Source organism: Sapajus apella, unplaced genomic scaffold (assembly GCF_009761245.1).
Source record: "Sapajus apella isolate SASKATOON/1434 unplaced genomic scaffold, GSC_monkey_1.0 scaffold19, whole genome shotgun sequence".
In the NCBI taxonomy this organism is placed as follows: Eukaryota; Metazoa; Chordata; class Mammalia; order Primates; family Cebidae; genus Sapajus; species Sapajus apella.
In genome coordinates this window covers 13637433-13656668 of record NW_022436959.1, presented here as the reverse complement: position 1 = coordinate 13656668, position 19236 = coordinate 13637433, and the positions used below count along the sequence as shown (strand labels likewise).

The window sequence follows — 19236 nt, the reverse complement described above, 5'->3', positions numbered from 1 at the left end:
TTTTTTTTTTTTTTTTTGAGACGGAGTTTTACTCATGTTACCCAGGCTGGAGTGCAATGGCCCAATCTCGGCTCGCCGCAACCTCCGCCTCCTGGGTTCAGGCAATTCTCCTGCCTCAGCCTCCTGAGTAGCTGGGATTACAGGCACGCGCCACCATGCCCAGCTAATTTTTTGTATTTTTGGTAGTGACGGGGTTTCACCATGTTGACCAGGATGGTCTCGATCTCTTGACCTCGTGATCCACCCGCCTCGGCCTCCCAAAGTGCTGGGATTACAGGCTTGAGTCACTGCGCCCGGCCCTTTTTTTTTTTTTTTGAGATGGAGTCTTGGACTGCCACCCTGGCTTGAAGTGCAGTGGGGCGATCTCACCTCACTGCAATCTCCGCCTCCTGGGTTCAAGCAATTCTCCTGCCTCAGTCTCCTGAGTAGCTGAGTACCACTCCCGGCCAATTTTTATTTTTTTATTTTTAGTAGAGACGGGATTTCACCATGTTGGCCAGGATGGTCTTGATCTCCTGACCTCGTGATCCACCCACTTCAGCCTCCCGAAGTGCTGGGATTACAGGCGTGAGCCACCGTGCCCAGCCCCTCAATTTCTTTATCTATAACATGACAGCCTGCCTCATAGAGATGTTGAGTCTTAAATGTACTGAATAAAAGCATTATGATTACTACAAAGTTTTCCGTATTTCTTTGACCCCTTACTCCATCATAAAACCCTGAACATACCCCAATATTCCCAACTCAGTTTATGCTTCTCACTTTAATTCTTAGAATATATTTCTTCCCAAATTTCGTCTTCTTTTTTTTTTTTTTTGAGATACAGTCTCACTCTGTCGTCCAGGCCAGTCTGGAATATAGCGGCTCAATCTTGGCTCACTGCAAACTCCACCTCCTGAGTTCAACAGATTCTCCTGCCTCAACCTCCTGAGTAGCTGGGGTTACAGGCGTAAGCCACCACGCCCAGCTAATTTTTGTACTTTTAGTAGAGACGGAGTTTCACCATGTTGGCCAGGATGGTCTGGAACTCCTGACCTCAGGTGATCCATCTACCTCGGCCTCCCAAAGTGCTGGGATTACAGGTGTGGGCTCTTTAACTACTTTTTAACACTCAAAAGTGATAAAAAGAAAAATATACTCCTGGTTGGGCATGGTAGCTCAACCTGGTTGGGCATGTAACCTCAGCACTTTGGGAGGCAAAGGAGGGAAATCAGCTGAGATCAGGAGTTTGAGATGAGGCTGGCCAACAGGGTAAAACTCTGCCTCTACTAAAAATACAAAAATCAGCTGGGTGTGGTGGTGGGCGCCTGTAATCCCAGCTACTCAGGAGAGTATGGCAGGAGAATCACTTGAACCCAGGAGGTGGAGGTTGGAGTGAGCTGAGATCTCGCCATTGCACTCCAGCCTGAATGACAGAGCAAGACCCCTTCTCTCAAAAGCAAACAAACAAAAAAAAGCAAGCTTACTAAGATGGTGGCATTTCCTTCATTTTGAAAGCTAACACAGCTTATTAACAATGTTTCCAGGGCCAGTAGCAGTGGCTCATGACTGTAATCCCAGCACTTTGGGAGGTCGAGGCAGGTGAATCACCTGAGGTCAGGAGTTCAAGACCAGCCTGGCCAATAGGGTAAAACCCCACCTCTACCAAAAACACAAAAATTAGCTGGGCATGGTGGCGGGCACCTGTAATCCCAGCTGCTCAGGAAGCTGAGGCAGGAGAATAGCTTGAACACAGGAGGTGAAAGTTGCAGTGAGCAAAGATTCTACCACTGCACTGCAGCCTGGATGACAACAGCAAAACTGTCTCAAAAAAAAAAAAAAAAAAAAAAAAAAAAAGGAATGTTTCCAGAGTATCATTTCTAAACAATGGCCGAGCTCTCCTAAAAGCAACATGTGCCATGACTAAACACAGGGAAGAGAAAATAAGTCTTCATTAACTTTTATAAACCACATACCCTGCTGCCAGTATGTCTTCTCCGGTTAGACATTGGAGAATGGCTTCGGCTCCTTCGCCGCCGGTATTCTGGTGTATATGATCTACTTCGAGATCGTCTCCTATGAGAGTGAGAGTGGGATCTGGATCGAGTGTAACGTCTATGAGAATGCCTCCTTGACCTTGACCTTTGAGAGAAATACATTTAGGTAAAAATACTGAAACAAAATGGCTAATGTCCTTCCCTCTTCCAAGGAGGTATACGTATATCCCTACGTATTCTCAGGTCCTTCCTCATTTCTAAGGAAAGAGTATTCTTCCTCTTCTTCACTACCCTTAAGTCACAACATCTTCCACTCTGCTCTCAGTCAAGCCCCTCCACATTCACCCTTTTCATCTTACCTTCCAAAAATTTTAAGGCCCCATTTTCTTTAAAAAGGGGGAAAACCACCCCAACCACTGTTATTAAATAAAATCCTTTGATTCTTAGCTAAGCGCAGTGGCATGTGCTTATGTTTCCAGCTACTTGGAAAGATAACCAAGAAAACCACCTGAGCCCAGGAGGACAAGTCCAGCGCAGGCAACATAGCGAGATTCCACACCTCCATTAAAAAAAACTAAAAAACAGGCCGGGCACAGTGGCACACGCCTGTAATCCCAGCACTTTTGGAGGCCAAGGCAGGCAGATCATGAGGTCAGGAGATTAAGACCAGTCTCTACTAAAAATACAAAAATTGGCCAGGCATGGTGGCGTGTGCCAGTAGTCACAGCTACCTGTGAGGCTGAGGCAGGATAATCGCTTGAACCCGGGAGTTAGAGGTTGCAGTGAGCCAAGACTGCACCACTGTACTCTAGCTTGGGTGACAAAGCGAGACTCTGTCTCAAAAACAGACAAACAACCACAAAAAACACAAAATTCTTTTTGATTTCCCACTGCCTTCTACATATAGTTTTTTTTTTTTGAGGCAGGGTCTTGCCCTGTTGCCCAGGCTGGAATGCAGTGGCATGATCTCAGCTCACTGCAACCTCTTGTCTCCTGGGCTCAATCAATTCTCCCACCTCAGATTCCCAGACAGCTAGGACTACAGGAATGCATTACCACACCTGGCTATATACACACATATATATAGTAGAGATAAGGTTTCACCATGTTGCTTAGGCTGGTCTTGAACGCCTGGGTTTAAGCAATTTGCCCACCTTGGACTCCCCAAGTGCTGGAATTACAGGCGTGAGCCACGTGCCAGATCAATTTTTGTATTTTTAGTAGAATCAGAGTTTCACCAAGTTGCCCAGGCTGCTCTTGAACTCCTGACCTCAAAAGATCCACCCACCTTGGCCTCCCAAAGTTCTGAGATGATAGGTGTGAGCCATTGCACCCAACCCTTAAAACTTTTATCCTACCTAAAAACAAACAAACAAACAAACAAAAAACAAAAAAGGCTGGACGTGGTGGCTCACACCTGTAATCGAAGCACTTTGGAAGCCAAGGTGGGCGGATCACCTGAGGTCGGGAGTTCAAGACCAGTCTGACCAACCTGGTGAAACCCCATCTTAAAAAACAAAAAACAAACAAACAAAAAACAACTTTTATCCTACCCCAGTACACCTGGGACATTTGACAGTGAACTTTGCATTGGTTCACTATAGTGTTTTTGCTGTCCGTGATGGTGGGGCTCTGAATCAGCTGAGGACTTTCCTACCCAATTACATCTGACCAGAGCTCTACCCCGGACAGAGTCAGAATCTTCAGATAAAAATGTAGCTGGGCTTTTCAGTCGGGCGCTGAGTGGGTTTATCGGATCATGTCTAGTGGCTCCGCAGATTATAACAGAGAACATGGCGGCCCAGAGGGAATGGACCCCGATGGTGTCATCGAGAGCAACTGGAATGAGATTGTTGATAACTTTGATATGAATTTAAAGGAGTCTCTTCTTCGGGGCATCTATGCTTACGGTTTTGAGAAGCCTTCCACTATTCAGCAGAGAGCTATTATTCCCTGTATTAAAGGGTATGATGTGATCGCTCAAGCTCAGTCAGGTACTGGCAAGACAGCCACATTTGCTATTTCCATCCTGGATTGAGTTCAAGGAGACCCAAGCACTAGTACTGGCCCCCACCAGGGAACTGGCTCAACAGATCCAAAAGGTAATTCTGGCACTTGGAGACTATATGGGAGCAACTTGCCATGCCTGCATTGGTAGAACAAATGTTTGAAATGAAATGCAAAAACTGCAGGCCGAAGCACCACATATTGTTGTTGGTACATCTGGGAGAGTGTTTGATATGTTAAACAGAAGATATCTTTCTCCAAAATGGATCAAAATGTTTGTTTTGGACGAAGCAGATGAAATGTTGAGTCGTGGGTTTAAGGATCAAATCTATGAGATTTTCCAAAAACTAAATACAAGTATTCAGGTTGTGTTGCTTTCTGCCACAATGCCAACTGATGTGTTGGAAGTGACCAAAAAATTCATGAGAGATCCCATTCGAATTCTGGTGAAAAAGGAAGAATTGACCCTTGAAGGAATCAAACAGTTTTATATTAATGTTGAGAGAGAGGAATGGAAGTTGGATACACTTTGTGACTTGTATGAGACACTGACCATTATGCAGGCTGTTATTTTTCTCAATACAAGGCGCAAGGTGGACTGGCTGACTGAGAAAATGCATGCCACAGACTTCAGTTTCTGCTCTGCATGGTGACATAGACCAGAAGGAGAGAGATGTTATCATGAGGGAATTCCAATTGGGGTCAAGCCGTGTTCTGATAACTACTGACTTGTTGGCTCGTGGGATTGATGTGCAACAAGTGTCTTTGGTTATAAATTATGATCTACCTACCAATCGTGAAAACTATATTCACAGAATTGGCAGAGGGGGTTGATTTGGGAAGAAAGGTGTGGCTATAAACTTTGTTACCGAAGACGACAAGAGGATTCTTCGTGACATTGAGACTTTCTACAATACTACAGTGGAGGAGATGCCCATGAATGTGGCTGATCTTTAATTCCTGGGATGAGAGTTTTGGATGCAGTGCTCGCTGTTGCTGAATAGGCGATCACAACGTGCATTGTGCTTCTTCTTCTTTTTTTTTTTTTTTTTGAGACAGAGTTTCGCTCTTGTTACCCAGGCTGGAGTGCAATGGCGTGATCTCGGCTCACCGCAACGTCCGCCTCCTGGGTTCAGGCAATTCTCCTGCCTCAGCCTCCTGAGTAGCTGGGATTACAAGCACGCGCCACCATGCCCAGCTAATGTTTTGTATTTTTAGTAGAGACGGGGTTTCACCATGTTGACCAGGATGGTCTTGATCTCTTGATCCACCCGCCTCGGCCTCCCAAAGTGCTGGGATTACAGGCGTGAGCCACCACGCCCTGCCGCATTGTGCTGCTTTCTGTGGGAATATTTGAATCTTGTCTCAATGCTCATAACAGATCAGAAATACAGATTTTGATAGCAAAGCGACATTAGTCGTGAGCTCTTGTGAGTAAAGTCATTGGCTTTATCCTCTTTAGAGTTAGGCTGTTGGGGTGGGTATAAAAGATGGGGTCTGTAAAATCTTTCTTTCTTAGAAATTTATTTCCTAGTTCTGTAGAAATGGTTGTATTAGATGTTTTCTAACATTTAATAATAAACTTGTGGACTAAAAGATATAAGTGCTGTATAAAGTCAGCCAATTATGTTAAACTAGCATATCTGCCTTTATTGTGTTTGTCATTAGCCTGAGTAGAAAAGCCTTTAAAATTTTTTTAGAAAGCATCTGACTGCATTTTGTTTGGTATTGTATTTATTCAATAAAGTATTTAATTAGTGCTAAGTGTGAACTGGACCCTGTTGCTAAACCCCAGCAAGCAATCATCCTAGGTAGGGTTTAATCCCCAGTAAAATTGCCATATTGCACGTCTTAATGAAGTTTGAATGTTAAATAAATTGTATATTCACTTTAAAAAAAAAAAAAAAATGTAGCTGGAATGCAAATGCCAAAAATGCTTCTCAATAGTACTAACCAACCAGCATAACATACATATATCAATGTTCTCTGTATTAAATTACATGTGAGTCTCCAATGCAGAAAACTGCCTTTTTGTTGTATAAATATTGTTGACAAACTAACGAAAAAATATTGTTGGCATAAAACCAAACATTAATTCTCAAATGACAAACACATTTAAATCAACAGATATACACACATAATTTGTATTGGTTGCAAGTATCCAATATATTAATTGGGCTGGGAGATGATTTTATTACTAATTTCTTATTTTTTAGAGACAGGGTCTCTCTGACAATCAATGCTGCTTGGAACTCCTGGGCTCCAGCTGTACTTCCAAGTCTCTGTCTGGGGTATAGCATTCATTTATAAAGTGCAGTCTGAGAAAAACTACTTCATAATTTTGAGTCTTTTGTGAAATTTCTACACAAAATGCAGCCAAAAACTGCTTTGTCCTCAAAAGTCACAGAAGAATTTTTTTTTTTTTTTTTGAGATGGAGTTTCACTCTTGTTGCCCAGGCTGGAGGGCAATGGCCCGATCTCGGCTTGCCACAACCTCCGCCTCCCGGGTTCAAGTGATTTTCTTGGCTCTGCCTCCCGAGAAACTGGGATTACAGGCATGGGCCACCATGCCCGGCTAATTTTGTGTACACACACACACACACACGTATATGCCCGGCTAATTTTGTGTACACACACACACACACACACACACACACACACACACACACGTATGTTAGTAGAGATAGGGTTTCTTCAGGTTGGTCAGGCTGGTCTTGAACTCCCAACCTCAGGTGATTCGCCTGCCTCCCAAAGTGCTGGGTTACAGGCATGAGCCACCGTGCCAGGCCAGAATATTTTAAGTATTATCTTAAACACACTTACCTGGATTTTGATCTTGATCGAGAATGGGATTCAGAGTGTTTGGAAACCCTTGATGGACTACGAGATCCTGACCTGCTCTCCGATTTTACACGAGCAGGAGTTCCCGTTGGAGATTTTGACTGAGAGCGAGACTCCTAACAAAGAAGACAGTATTACAAATGGCACTGGTCATGTAGATGCCTAACACCTAACATTTAAAGTACCGTAATTATTTATATTGATTGCTCCTGAAAAACAAATGGTTAGGCAACACCCTCCAGAAAAAATTTCAGCTCAATAATAACCCCTTGTTAATACTGCTAACTGTCCTCAATAATTCCCTACTTGAACCAGATCACCAATTCTCTATTAACTAAGTAATCATGCAAATTCATCTACAACTTGATCATACAGACACTGGAACATAAACCATACATTTACTTAACCTAGGACCCATTCATTCTTCCAGATTCTTTTAATTCTACTTCACTCTTGCTTTCTACTTCTCTTCATTCTTCATTTTTTCATTTTTCATACTTCGTGTATTCTTCCCCAATTCAAACAATTCAAAATAGCCTTAAAAAAAATATTCAAGTGCTTCTATCTGACCAATCTTCTGTTCAATTTTTTCCCCCATTCAATTTTAATTTTCTGATCTTTAATACTTTTCATTAGCCTTCTTTTATCTTGATTTATCTTCCACATTCTTGGAAAAAACTCTTCAATTTCTTCACGAACATTAACCTTAATGGAAAAAGAACATTTAGTATATTTAAGCACGTGGGGATTATAAAACTCTGCTGGAGTTCAGAATGTTATCTACCAAATGGAAAAGCCAGCAGGTAAAGTGCAAATAACTAGTTTATTTTTTCAAAAAAACAATTTTATAGTCTTTAAAATTGTTCAAAAGTCTAGTTTCTAACAGAGAATTTACTAAATTTCTCTAAATGTTTTTTTACCATACTCTTCACCCTCCTCCCCTTTCATGTTTCATTCTAGTTCCTAAAATGTGAACAATTTTAATATAAATAATTCAAACATAAATCTAAACAACTGTTAATATTCCCCCCACCTAAGTGTTAAATTTTCACTATTTTATAACCTGAAGATTTTTAAAAGAAGCTTTCACTAAGTCATGCTAAGAAATCAAGATATAGTTAGAGTGAGGCAACCCAGGCTGAAATATCTGTACAAGCCTATCTAAACTCACCCATAGCACAGATGTCAAGGTTCAAGTAAGTCAAAAAGAAAAAAAAATCAGTAAAATTACACCTTCTTCCAACTTTGACCACTAACTTTGCTCATTCTCACTTAAAATACGTTCTGAAGACAAGCATACTGAAGCATGAAATTCTTAAAATTTCCCTGTTAGCTTATTAATTCCTGATACATGTATTTTTGCAACCATGCCACTTTAAAATGCTCTATCATCCATGAAATACCACAATGTGCAAGAAGGTACAAAATTTACATCATGGTCTTTATCTTTGACCCCACCTTCTTTTGTTCCATTTTTACATAATTAATACATTTATGTATACTGGTACTCCCTTCAGTGACTATATCCTACATCTAAAAAGTGATGAGTTTCTGAAAAAGTTGGATGTAAATCAAAGCATTCCAAATAAAATAACTCACTGATCACAAACTTTTTTTTTGAGACCAGAGTCTTACTCTCTTGCCCAGGGTGGAGGGCAACGGCACTGCATTGGCTCACTGCAACCTCTGTCTCCTGGGTACAAGCAATTCTCCTGCCTCAGCCTCCCGAGTAGCTGGGATTACAGGTGCCCGCCACCACGCCCAGCTAATTTTTATATTTTTAGTAGAGACAGGGTTTCACCAGGTTAGCCAGGCTGGTCTCAAACTTCTGATCTCAGATGATCTGCCCGCCTCAGCCTCCCAACGTGCTGGGGTTGTAGGATGAGCCACTGCACCCGGCCCACGAGCTTGTTTTTTTAAGTTGACAGACATGAGGCACTTATAATCGAAACAGGATGGACAGCTTGGTTTCTACGTCCAGTTAGGCCTTGATTATTAGTGTAAGTAATTATCTAAATTTCACAGAAGTAATTTCGTAGCAATTTTCATTTATGCCATAAGACTATCATACAACTCAAATAGCTTTCTGAAAATCTTTCCTTTGCTTCAAGTTTAACGTCAAGACCTCTACTAATGCCACCTGGTCATTTTCCTTCAGATAAAAACAAAACTGAAATACACAGCTACCTTTCTGCTAAATACTAACCTTTCCCATTTAGCTACCTACAAGTCTTTCACTGCATCTCAGATACTCTAAGCTACTGAACAGAGGTCTGGAGCATGCATTGAAATTTGGGCTTTTTCATTTGCTAAAAGTATGAAAGCAGCATATTCATTATCTTATAAAAAAAGGCATAGCAAAATTTGCTTGTAATTGAAGTTTCACAGACTGGTTCATTAACCAAACTGATAAAAATATCTTGCCCTCTTCTCTTTTGGCTTTCCTTCATACAAAACAGACCCAATGACATAACATGCATTTATGTTACTGTTGAACAGCAACAGCTAGATTATTATCTATGAACACCACTAAAGTCCTTGTTATACCTACATATCAGGAGGCTTTGCTCTGTAAAACACTACAAACCTTTAATTTTACTAGGATGGAAATAAAAACGTTTTATTAACATAAACAAGATAATTCAGCCCAGTTTTGGAGTAGCAACAAAGCATTACGATATGACAGAATGTCTTTTTAAGACACAATAGCTTTATTTTAACTAACTAATTAATTTATGAATGAGGAGGAGGAGTCTTGCTGTCGTCCAGGCTGGAGTATAGTGGTGCAATCTCAGCTCATTACAACCTCCACCTCCTGAGTTCAAGTGATTCTCCTGCCTCAGCCTCCCTAGTAGCTGGGATTACAGGCAAGCATCACCTTGCCCTGCTAATTTTTGTATTTTTAGTAGAGACCAGGTTTTCTCATGTTGGACAAGCTGGTCTCAAACTCCTGACCTCAAGTGATCTGCCCGCCTCGGACTCCCAAAGTGCTAGGATTACAGGCGTGAGCCACCATGCCTGTCCGACATTAGCTTTATTTATTTTTATTTTTTGAGACAGAGTCACACTCTTGTCACCAGGTTAGAGTTTGGTGGCACGATCTTAGCTCACTGCAACATCTGCCTCCCGGGTTCAGGCGATTCTCCTGCCTCAGCCTCCTGAGTAGCTGGGACTATACTATAGGTACGTGCCACCACACCCAGCTAACTTTTTTTTTGCATTTTTAGTAGAGACGGGAGTCTCTCTTTTTATCTGGGGGAAATCTCAGTCTGTACAAATTTCTCCATGGAACATCAAGGTTTAAAACATTCCTCATTCCTCTTAGCTTTCTCTAACTCCTAGTTACAAAATTGTCGCTATAATTTTAGCTCACTTTTTTTTTTTTTTTTTTTTGAGATAAAGTCTCGCTTTGTAGCCCCCAGGCTGGAGTGCAGTGGCACAATCTCACCTCACTGCAACCTCCACCTCCTGGGTTTAAGATTCTCCTGCCTCAGCCTCCCAAGTAGCTCAGATTACAAGTGCGCACCACCACACCCAGCTAATTTTTGTGTTTTTAGTAGAGACAGGGTTTCACTATGTTGGCCAGGCTGGTCTCAAACTCCTGAGGTCAGGTGACACCCTCCCCCCAGCCTCCCAAAGTGCTGGGATTACAGGCATGAGCCACCAAACCCAGTTTCATTTTAACTTTCAAAAACAACCTACACTTAAGTCAGTCAGTAACTGTTAGTAAACTTAACTGGAAAAATCAACTGCCAAGTACATAGTTATTTAGAAATAAAGTAACATTTCTTAAAAGCTGTTACCAAATAAATGCTATTTTCACTGAACTCTGCATTAGGAATCAGGATATAAGTACCTTATATAAACAGGACAAATGCTAGATAATCTTTTTGACTTGTCTTTATGAAATAATTTCAACTTTTTTCAAATAAATTCATAAAACTAACCACAATTTGGAAAATGAATTTAAATTGCAACCAAAAAAACAAAAAAAACCCCAAAATTGTTAGGAATGGGTGGTACCTGACATTTCACTACACTTCCTGTTCTTAAAGCTGTCTAGTCAAGGAATCCTACCAATTCCTCAGTAATCTGGCTCCTGGATCCAATAACCATTAAAAATACACTGCCCAGTTGAAATGGGCAGATTAATAACTCACAACTCATATCATGAATTTTAACAGAAATCTTATACAGGCCTCCAGTCTATCTTAGATGCTATAAAGCAGAAGCCAGGCAGAAAAGTTCTTACAGCACAACCTGCTCAAACAGGTTTCTGTTTTGATGTTGATTTGCTTGTTCGGTTGGTTTTTCTGTCACCCAGGCTGGAGTGCAGTGGTACAATCTTCTCATTGCAACCTCCACCTCCTGGGTTCAAAGAATTCTCCTGCCTCAGCCTCCTGGGTAGCTGGGATTACAGGCACCCACCACCACACCCGGCTAATTTTTGTATTTTATGTTAGTAGAGACAGGGATTTACCACGTTAACCAGGCTGGTCTAGAACTCCTTACCTCAAGTGATCCACCCACCTTGGCCTCCCAAAGTGCTGGGATTACAGGCATGAGCCTCTGTGCCTGGCCTGCTTGCTTAGTTTTAACTATTCTTTATTCTCAAGATGCCCCTGCTGTTAGTTGAAGGAAGTGGCCAAAAATTAAAAGGAGGGAGTTAAGAACACTAAGAAAAGTGTTTGCAGCTGCCGTCGCTCTCCAATGCCAGTGCCGCCTCTCGCTCGCCGAGCTCCAGCCAAAGGAGAAGAGGGGTAAGTAAGGAGGTCTCTATACCATGGCTCAGTACAAAGCAGACTGCCTGCAAAGCTACCGGTGGTAAAGCACCCAGAAAGCAACTGGCTACAAAAGCCACTTGCAAGAGTGCACCCTCTACTGGAGGGGTGAAGAAACCTCATTGTTACAGGCCTGGTACTGTGGCACTCCGTGAAATCAAACAGATGTTATCAGAAGTCCATTGAACTTCTGATTTGCAAACTTCCCTTCCAGCGTCTGGTACGAGAAATTGCTCAGGAATTTTAAACAGACCTGCGCTTCCATAGCACAGCTATCAGTACTTTGCAGGAGGCAAGTGAGGCCTATCTGGTGGGCCTTTTTGAAGACACCAACCTTTGTGCCATCCATGCCAAACGTGTAACAATTACGCCAAAAGACATGCAGCTGGCACACCACATACATGGAGAACGTGCTTAAGAATCCACCATGATGGGAAACATATCATTCTCCCAAAAAAAAAAAAAAAAAAAAAAAAAAAAGAATTTCTCTTCTTCCTGTTATTGGTAGTTCTGAACGTTAGATAATTTTTTCCCCATGGGGTCAAAAGATACCTAAGTATATGATTGTGAGTGGAAAAATAGGGGACAGAAATCAGGTACTGGCAGTGTTTCAATTTTCTTTCTTTCTTTTTTTTTTTTGAGACGGAGTTTCACTCATGTTACCCAGGCTGGAGGGCAATGGCGCGATCTCGGGTCACCGCAACCACCGCCTCCTGGGTTCAGGCAATTCTCCTGCCTCAGCCTCCTGAGTAGCTGGGATTACAGGCACACGTCACCATGCCCAGCTAATTTTTTGTATTTTTAGTAGAGACGGGGTTTCACCATGTTGACCAGGATGGTCTGGATCTCTTGACCTCGTGATCCACCCGCCTCGGCCTCCCAAAGTGCTGGGATTACAGGCTTGAGCCACCGTGCCCGGCAGTTTTTCAATTTTCATTCGTGTATGAATTTTTAACATAAATGCTGAGATGTAAACTATTAATGCAAGTTAAAATGTTTCAGTGAACAAGTTTCAGTGGTTCAACTTTATAATAATTATAAATAAACCTGTTAAGTTTTTCTGGGAAAAAAAAAAACACTAAGAAAGTATTATACTGTGATAAAAGTCAAGAATTGTCTGTGTTAAAACAGTTGTATTTTACACACTGTGAATAACCACGATAACCATGAATTAGTCTTTTAACCAGGAAAATGGTCATTAGTACATAGTGTTGCAGAACATGAACAATTCCTACACCAAGCAATGACTACAGTCTTTTATATAACCTGTATCACACTATAGAAAGAAAAAATTCCAACATAATATATATATGCTCAGTACTTTAATACCCGTTAAAATAAACACATAAACTATTAAATGCTATACTGTAACTTATACTAACATTAAGGCCAGACAAATTCTATGCCATTTAATAGTGCCAAATTTACACAAGTCCAAGTCTATGAGTATAAGCTTGTAAAACAAACTTACCCAAAATACATTTTTCCGTTACTTTATAACCTTGGAGCTCTATTTCCACAGATACATACTAGTGCATTCAGGAAAATCACAAGTCCCCCCAAAGAGGGGGAATGTACCTAAATTATCCAAATACCTAACAATACTCATCTGACTTACTTGCTACTTACTAACTAAAGAACTTCTTTAGGACTTGTAAAAAACCTGTATTTACTCAACCTCAGCCTACAGACACAACAGTTCTGCTTCCTTCCTCTTTCGTATGATAGACTACTAATTTTTTTGAATGGAGTTTTGCTCTTTTTGCCCAGTCTGGAATGCAATGGCACAATCTTGGCTCATTGCAATCTCCACTTCCCAGGTTCAAGTGAAGTGATTCTCCTGCCTCAGCCTCTCGAGTAGCTGGGATTACAGGTACACACCACCACATCCAGGTAATTTTGTATTTTCAGTAAAGATGGAGTTTCACCATGTTGGTCAGGCTGGCTTCCAACTCCTGACCTTAGGTGATCCACCAGTCTCGGCCTCCCAAAGTGCTGGGATTACAAATGTGAATCACTATGCTTGGCCTGGAATACTACTTTTATACACCTCTACGAAGTTAAAGCAACACTTCCATTCTCTTCTTAAACCATAACTGCTATTAGAACCAATCCCTTAAAAAGAAGATACTGAGTGCTCATATTAGTTAAATTTAAAACAGTATAGGCATGCTGCATTCTGAATGAAGTCAATGTGGTCTTTATCTGCAAAGGCTCAAAGATATTCTAATATTATATGTTTATTCTCTAAATTAAACTGATTTAGTAACTGACAAGTATACATATATAATCAAATTATAATTGTGAAATTACCTGTAAAATGTATAATCTTTTGTACAAATTTTAAATGTGGTTCATAAGTCTGCTAGCTTATATATCATAATCAACTGTAATGTTCAAAAAGCTAACGCGGCAATTTCAAAGGTAGAAAAAACAAGTTTGTTGATAAAGACTAATGTGGTTTAACTGTATTAAAAGCCAATAAACAGCAACTAAACCCAAAGTACTAAGAATCTCTTAAAGCACTCTCTATGTTATCATCTTCTGGTGTTACAGAATAAGGAAAAGTCACAACTTTTCTTCTACGTATCAGTCAGGCCTAGTCACTCCATCTTTGGTCAAAGTCATGGGTCAGTAAGGGTTATATACAATCACATATAGAACTTAAAGGCGAGAAGGGAAATCATATTTCCCTTTATTATTCTCCTCTCAACTTTTCTTTAGTGTATTACAATCTTTCCCTCATTTGGTTGTTACTAATTTTTCACCTCCACTCCTGTCTTCCTGTATTTGTGAGGACACATGAACAAGTAACAAACAGTATTAATTCATAAGCACGTGAATATATATATTTTACAAAGGTTCCCACAGTTAGTTATCTGATGAATGAGCACCCACTGATACTATCAAAGAAAGTTTTCTGTCAGTCAAATTCTAGGAAACTACTATCCTGATTATTGATGACATTTCACACTTGTTATACTACACATGCTATATCATAGGTTAAAAAGTTCAGTTCATTTACAAAATTAAGCCCAAAGTGTTTTCTAAACCACACTCATCCCTAAATATGTAAATCCCTGGACATTCTTTCAGATCTCAATGTTCTACATTCCATTTAAGGAATGGGACAAAATATAAGCCTCTACAATAGATCTGTAAAATTAGTTATGTATTGTGGGTGTAACTGCTTGCACTGCTCCTTTCTAAAATCTTGCCCTCTACTTATATTAAGCAGATCCGCATCCTTCAGTGAAAGAACCTCAAATATAAAAATCTGAGATTTAAAATGTTTTTAAGTTTACAAATTCTTTGCTTAAACAAAAGGCGGGAGAACAATTGAAAGCATTAACATCAGATAAATGATAGTACTTAAATTAAGGAAAATAGATTAAACTCAAGACAAGACTCTCTTAGGTTACCACTATGCCCACTATAAGAAAGTTTTACCTTCTGTAAGGTCAATTTGATGATGTATGGAATTAAACTGCTAAAGACACTGAATAAGTAAAATGGTATGGTATCTTTCACATTTATTTTAAAATTTCACAAACAAAAAAATTTTAAGCCCAATTTAAGATAAGAGGTTTTTTTTTTTTTTTGAGACAGTCTTGTTCTGTCGCCCAGGGTGGGGTGCTAGTAGCACAATCTTGGCTCACTGCAACCTCTGCCTCCCAGATTCAAGCTATTCTCCTGCCTCTGCCTCCTGACTAGCTGGGACTACAGGTGTGTGCCACCACGCCCAGCTAACTTTTGTATTTTTAGTAGAGATGGGGGTTTCACCATGTTGGCCAGAACGGTCTTGATCTACTGATCTGCACGCCCGCCTCGGCCTCCCAAAGTGGTGGGATTACAGGTGTGAGCCACCGTGCCTGGCCCTGTTTTAAACAAGTCAGTCACAGAGCTGGGTTTTGAATGAGTGGTCATCATCCCTTTCATTCTCAGATTTCAGAAAAGGACCCTCCCCCCCATTTCTTCTATTAACAAAAAAAATCTTCACACACACACCTTTCAATTCCAAATTGGTACAAATAAATTTGTTTGGTCACTTTTTTTTTTTTTGAGACAGAGTATTGCTCTGTTGTCCAGGCTGCAGTACAGAGGTACAATCTTGGCTCACTGCAACCTCCGTCACCTGGGTTTAAGCAATTCTCCCACCTCAGCCTCCTAAGTAGCCAGGATTACAGGCATGCGCCACTGCGCCAGGCCTGCAGGAGTGTCTCAAAAATATTCCAACTACTCAAGAAGCCAGAACAAACCCTGAAAAGGAGGCAAGAATAAGCAGTATTTTTACTCTTCAACTGTAGAAAACATAAGTAACTCCTGAATTGTAAAATAGGTCCCTTAACAATAAGGAATCATTAACCTCTATTATAAACACTGGGCTGTTTGTATGGAAATTGCCCATATTTACAAAGTCCAGTTCTTAAAATTTTAGGGGTAGGGGTGTAAAATGTTAAAAAAAGATTAATTTCCATTCTCCTTAATTCTATAAAGAGCACTGACATTTTTTGAGCTCAAAATCCTATTTTTAATTGAAGCTGTACTGAGGTAAAACAACTCATTACTTTTATCAAGATGACATGTAAAGCCACCGCTTAAGTGCCACCTTCATTCACTGCCAGCTACAAAGGACATCTCCATGTAAAATTGCTTTAATGTACCTATTTATTTATTTATTTATTTATTTTTGAGACAGAGTCTCACTCTGTTGCCCAGGCTTGAGTGCAATGACACAATCTTGGCTCACTGCAACCTTTGTCTCCCGGGTTCAAGTGATTCTCCTGCTTCAGCCTCCCAAGGCGAATGCCACCACGTCTGGCTAGTAGAGATGGGTTTTCACCATGTTGGCCAGACTGGTCTCGAATTCAGGTGATCCACCAGCCTTGGCTTTCCAAAGTGTTGGGCTTTCCAAAGTGTTTGGATTACAGGCGTGAGCTACCACTCCTGGCCAGAAACATCCTTTTAAAAAGGACATCTCCAGAAAAGCATTCTTCTAATTCTTTAACCAATTACAAATAAAGACAATTATCTTGACCTAAAAAACAAACAAACGAAAAAACCATAAAAAGATATAACTGGTGTGCCTAGAAGCACTAGTTGATTTACACTAAAATACACTTAGGTACCACTTGTGAAAAAACATTTTCTATGACCACAAAAGGCCATAATAGGGCCCCTCATTTCTATTAAATAAATCTTTAACGCCTACAGATATTTTAGTTTAAATGTAGGTGGGAATCTTTTTTTTTTTTTTTGCAGACAGAGTCTCACTCTGGGGCCCAGGCTGGTGGGTGGGAATCTTAACATGTTACTTTCTTAGGTGGGAAAAGTGACAATTATCTATAACGTATTCCTTTCTTAGACTTGATGACAAATTTTAAAAAAAAAGCAAACAAGGTCCCTCTAGTAGTCCTCTTCGCTTCCCCACAAACCAAACCAACCGTTACCCAATTAATTATAATGAAAGTTAATTGAAGAAATAGCAAAATTTCTATCATAACTACTCAACATTTTCAAAACAAGAAGCATTTTACAACTACCATCATATATGTTTATTGTATGACTTCAGAAAGTTCTGTTGGGGCAATCAATACATCCTAAAAAAATTACAATCAAAAGAATTAAAGCTAACTTTTGTAGTCTACTGGGTAACTATTACAGTCTATTGCTTTAAATCTCTTTCCTCAAAGAGAACTAAAGCCTAAACTGACCTTCTGATTTGACTTTTTGGTTCTAGATGTTTACATTACGATCTTTAAAAAAGGACAAAACTCTCACTACAGCACACACCTCAAGTGTTTTTATGTGCTTCCCCTAGTGACTAGAATAAACATCAAAACAGCCCGGAACCTGTTGCACAGAGGTTTTGTTTTCTTTCCAGGGTTTCACACTAACTTCTACAATTCCCACTGTAGGGTAAACTTTGGAAATGAAACTCAAACACTGATAAACCTTCCAGTACATTTAAGCTGGGGATAACGTATGATTTGTGATGTCTATATTTCTCCGACCCCAAATATATTAATAAAAACTTTCTTCTGAGCCCTCTTCGGTGGGGGATAGGGTGAGAAGAGAAATGGGAGAGGGCCTGTTAATTTTCAGGTCATCTTTTAAGTGAAAAAATAATATCTAATAAGTTTTTTTTAAAAAAATGAGCCATGGAACTCGTTTAGTTATTTTATATTAAAAAATTTTTTTTTTTTTTTACCATAAAAACCTGTAAAGGAGTGGTCAGTTTTTATATGAAAGGTCATAGAAAGAAGAGCATTAAAAGTTGACATATAAAGAAGAGAAAAAACCCAACATCAAGGAATTAGAAAAATAAGGTGTGACAGCATTTCCACATTCATTTCGAAGTGAAGGGAAAGTCGAAGGGACATTAAGGGAAAAGGGCTCCTTGCGTAGTTTTCCCCTCACATCTCTCGTCTTAAGAACGCTTAAGGGTCCGTGCGGTCGTTGACTAACCACTTCATTAGGCTCGTCCCACCTTCAACCTCAAGGCTTTTCGCCTTTATAGACGCAACGCCGCCGGTTCCAACAGAGACGCGGGCGCTCACTGCAATAGAGAGCCAAGGAGACACAGGCCCCAGCTAGTCCCACGCCAGCTTCTCCCCGCCCGGAAAACAGCCCCGCGCACTTTCGACCCCGAGACCCTCTACGATGCTCGGGGTCGCCAGAAATGCCATCGCAGGAAGCACCTACCACTATCCGGACGGAGGTGAGCTCCCTGCCGCCTCCTCCCGCCCAACCGCGACGGGGACCCACACCTCAGAGCAGAGATAAGGAAGTCTCAGGAGTGGGGAGACGGGAGGGACCAATGCGGGGCAGGGAGGGAAGAGGACCCAAAAGTCCAGGTATCAGTCAGCCTCCAAAAAAGGGGGAGGGGTGTTATCCGTGGTTTGGGGGAAGGAGTGGAACCCAGAAGCCATCTTGGGATGTGAGGAAGCAATCGCGATGGCTCCGGAGGTAGCTCCTCGTGGGACTCCCCGCAACCCCGCCCGACCGCGCTTGTCCCCGTGAAACCCCGAGCATTGGGCCGCCGCCTAGACGGCTCCCGCGGCTTTGTACTCACTCTGCCCTCGAAGTTGTTCTCCTCTACATCACTCATGTCGACGAGGCGCTCCCCAGAACTAAGTAAGAGACAAGTCTCGGCTTGAGGGCCAACGGCCTACTTAACCCGCTGACTCGACCGTAGGGAAAAGGAAAGAGTCGGCAGCAACGGCCGCTCTACTCCACTCCCACTCGGTCGCAGGCTCCGGCAAAATGGCGCCGGCGCCGCCAGAAACCTGGCCTCCTCAGAACACGACGTAAGGGGGCGGGCGTCTCTGTGACGTCACAAGGCCCCACCTCCCGCGAGGCTTTGTGTCTGCTGGGCCCCGCGCTCCAGTGGGAGTTGGCGGGTGACCTGCGCTCTTTGCTTGAGCGCCTTAGAATCGCGGCCCCGCGCTGACTTTCAAACTTCAGACTCATCTCGGACGCGTCAACTTCTTTGAAGATTTTTCAGTCACCAGATGAGCCTTATATTACCTTAGCCCCTTTAAATATTGTCCAAGTGGAATCTGATGTAAGGGAACAAAACATTGGAAACTTTTTTTGTTTATTTTTGAGTCAGGGTCTTGCTCTGTCAC

The 19236-nt window shown here is 41.4% G+C and overlaps 1 protein-coding gene and 1 pseudogene across 2 annotated transcripts in view; one reads left to right on the top strand and one right to left on the bottom strand.

Annotated features, from left to right (window-relative positions):
* The window catches only part of TRA2A (transformer 2 alpha homolog), a 20986-nt gene extending 2062 nt beyond the window's left edge, over positions 1–18924 (bottom strand). The window contains exons 1-3 of the mRNA XM_032286991.1: positions 18681–18924; positions 6807–6940; positions 1956–2121 (exon numbers count right to left, since the gene is read on the bottom strand). Coding sequence (XP_032142882.1) covers positions 1956–2121; positions 6807–6940; positions 18681–18716 — 336 coding nt within the window. The 5' untranslated portion in view covers positions 18717–18924. The remainder of the gene's footprint in view (positions 1–1955; positions 2122–6806; positions 6941–18680) is intronic.
* On the top strand, positions 3700–5041 carry LOC116557483 (annotated as a pseudogene). The gene has a single exon (XR_004271535.1). The product of XR_004271535.1 is annotated as a eukaryotic initiation factor 4A-II pseudogene (transcript).
* Positions 18925–19236: the final 312 nt, after the last annotated feature.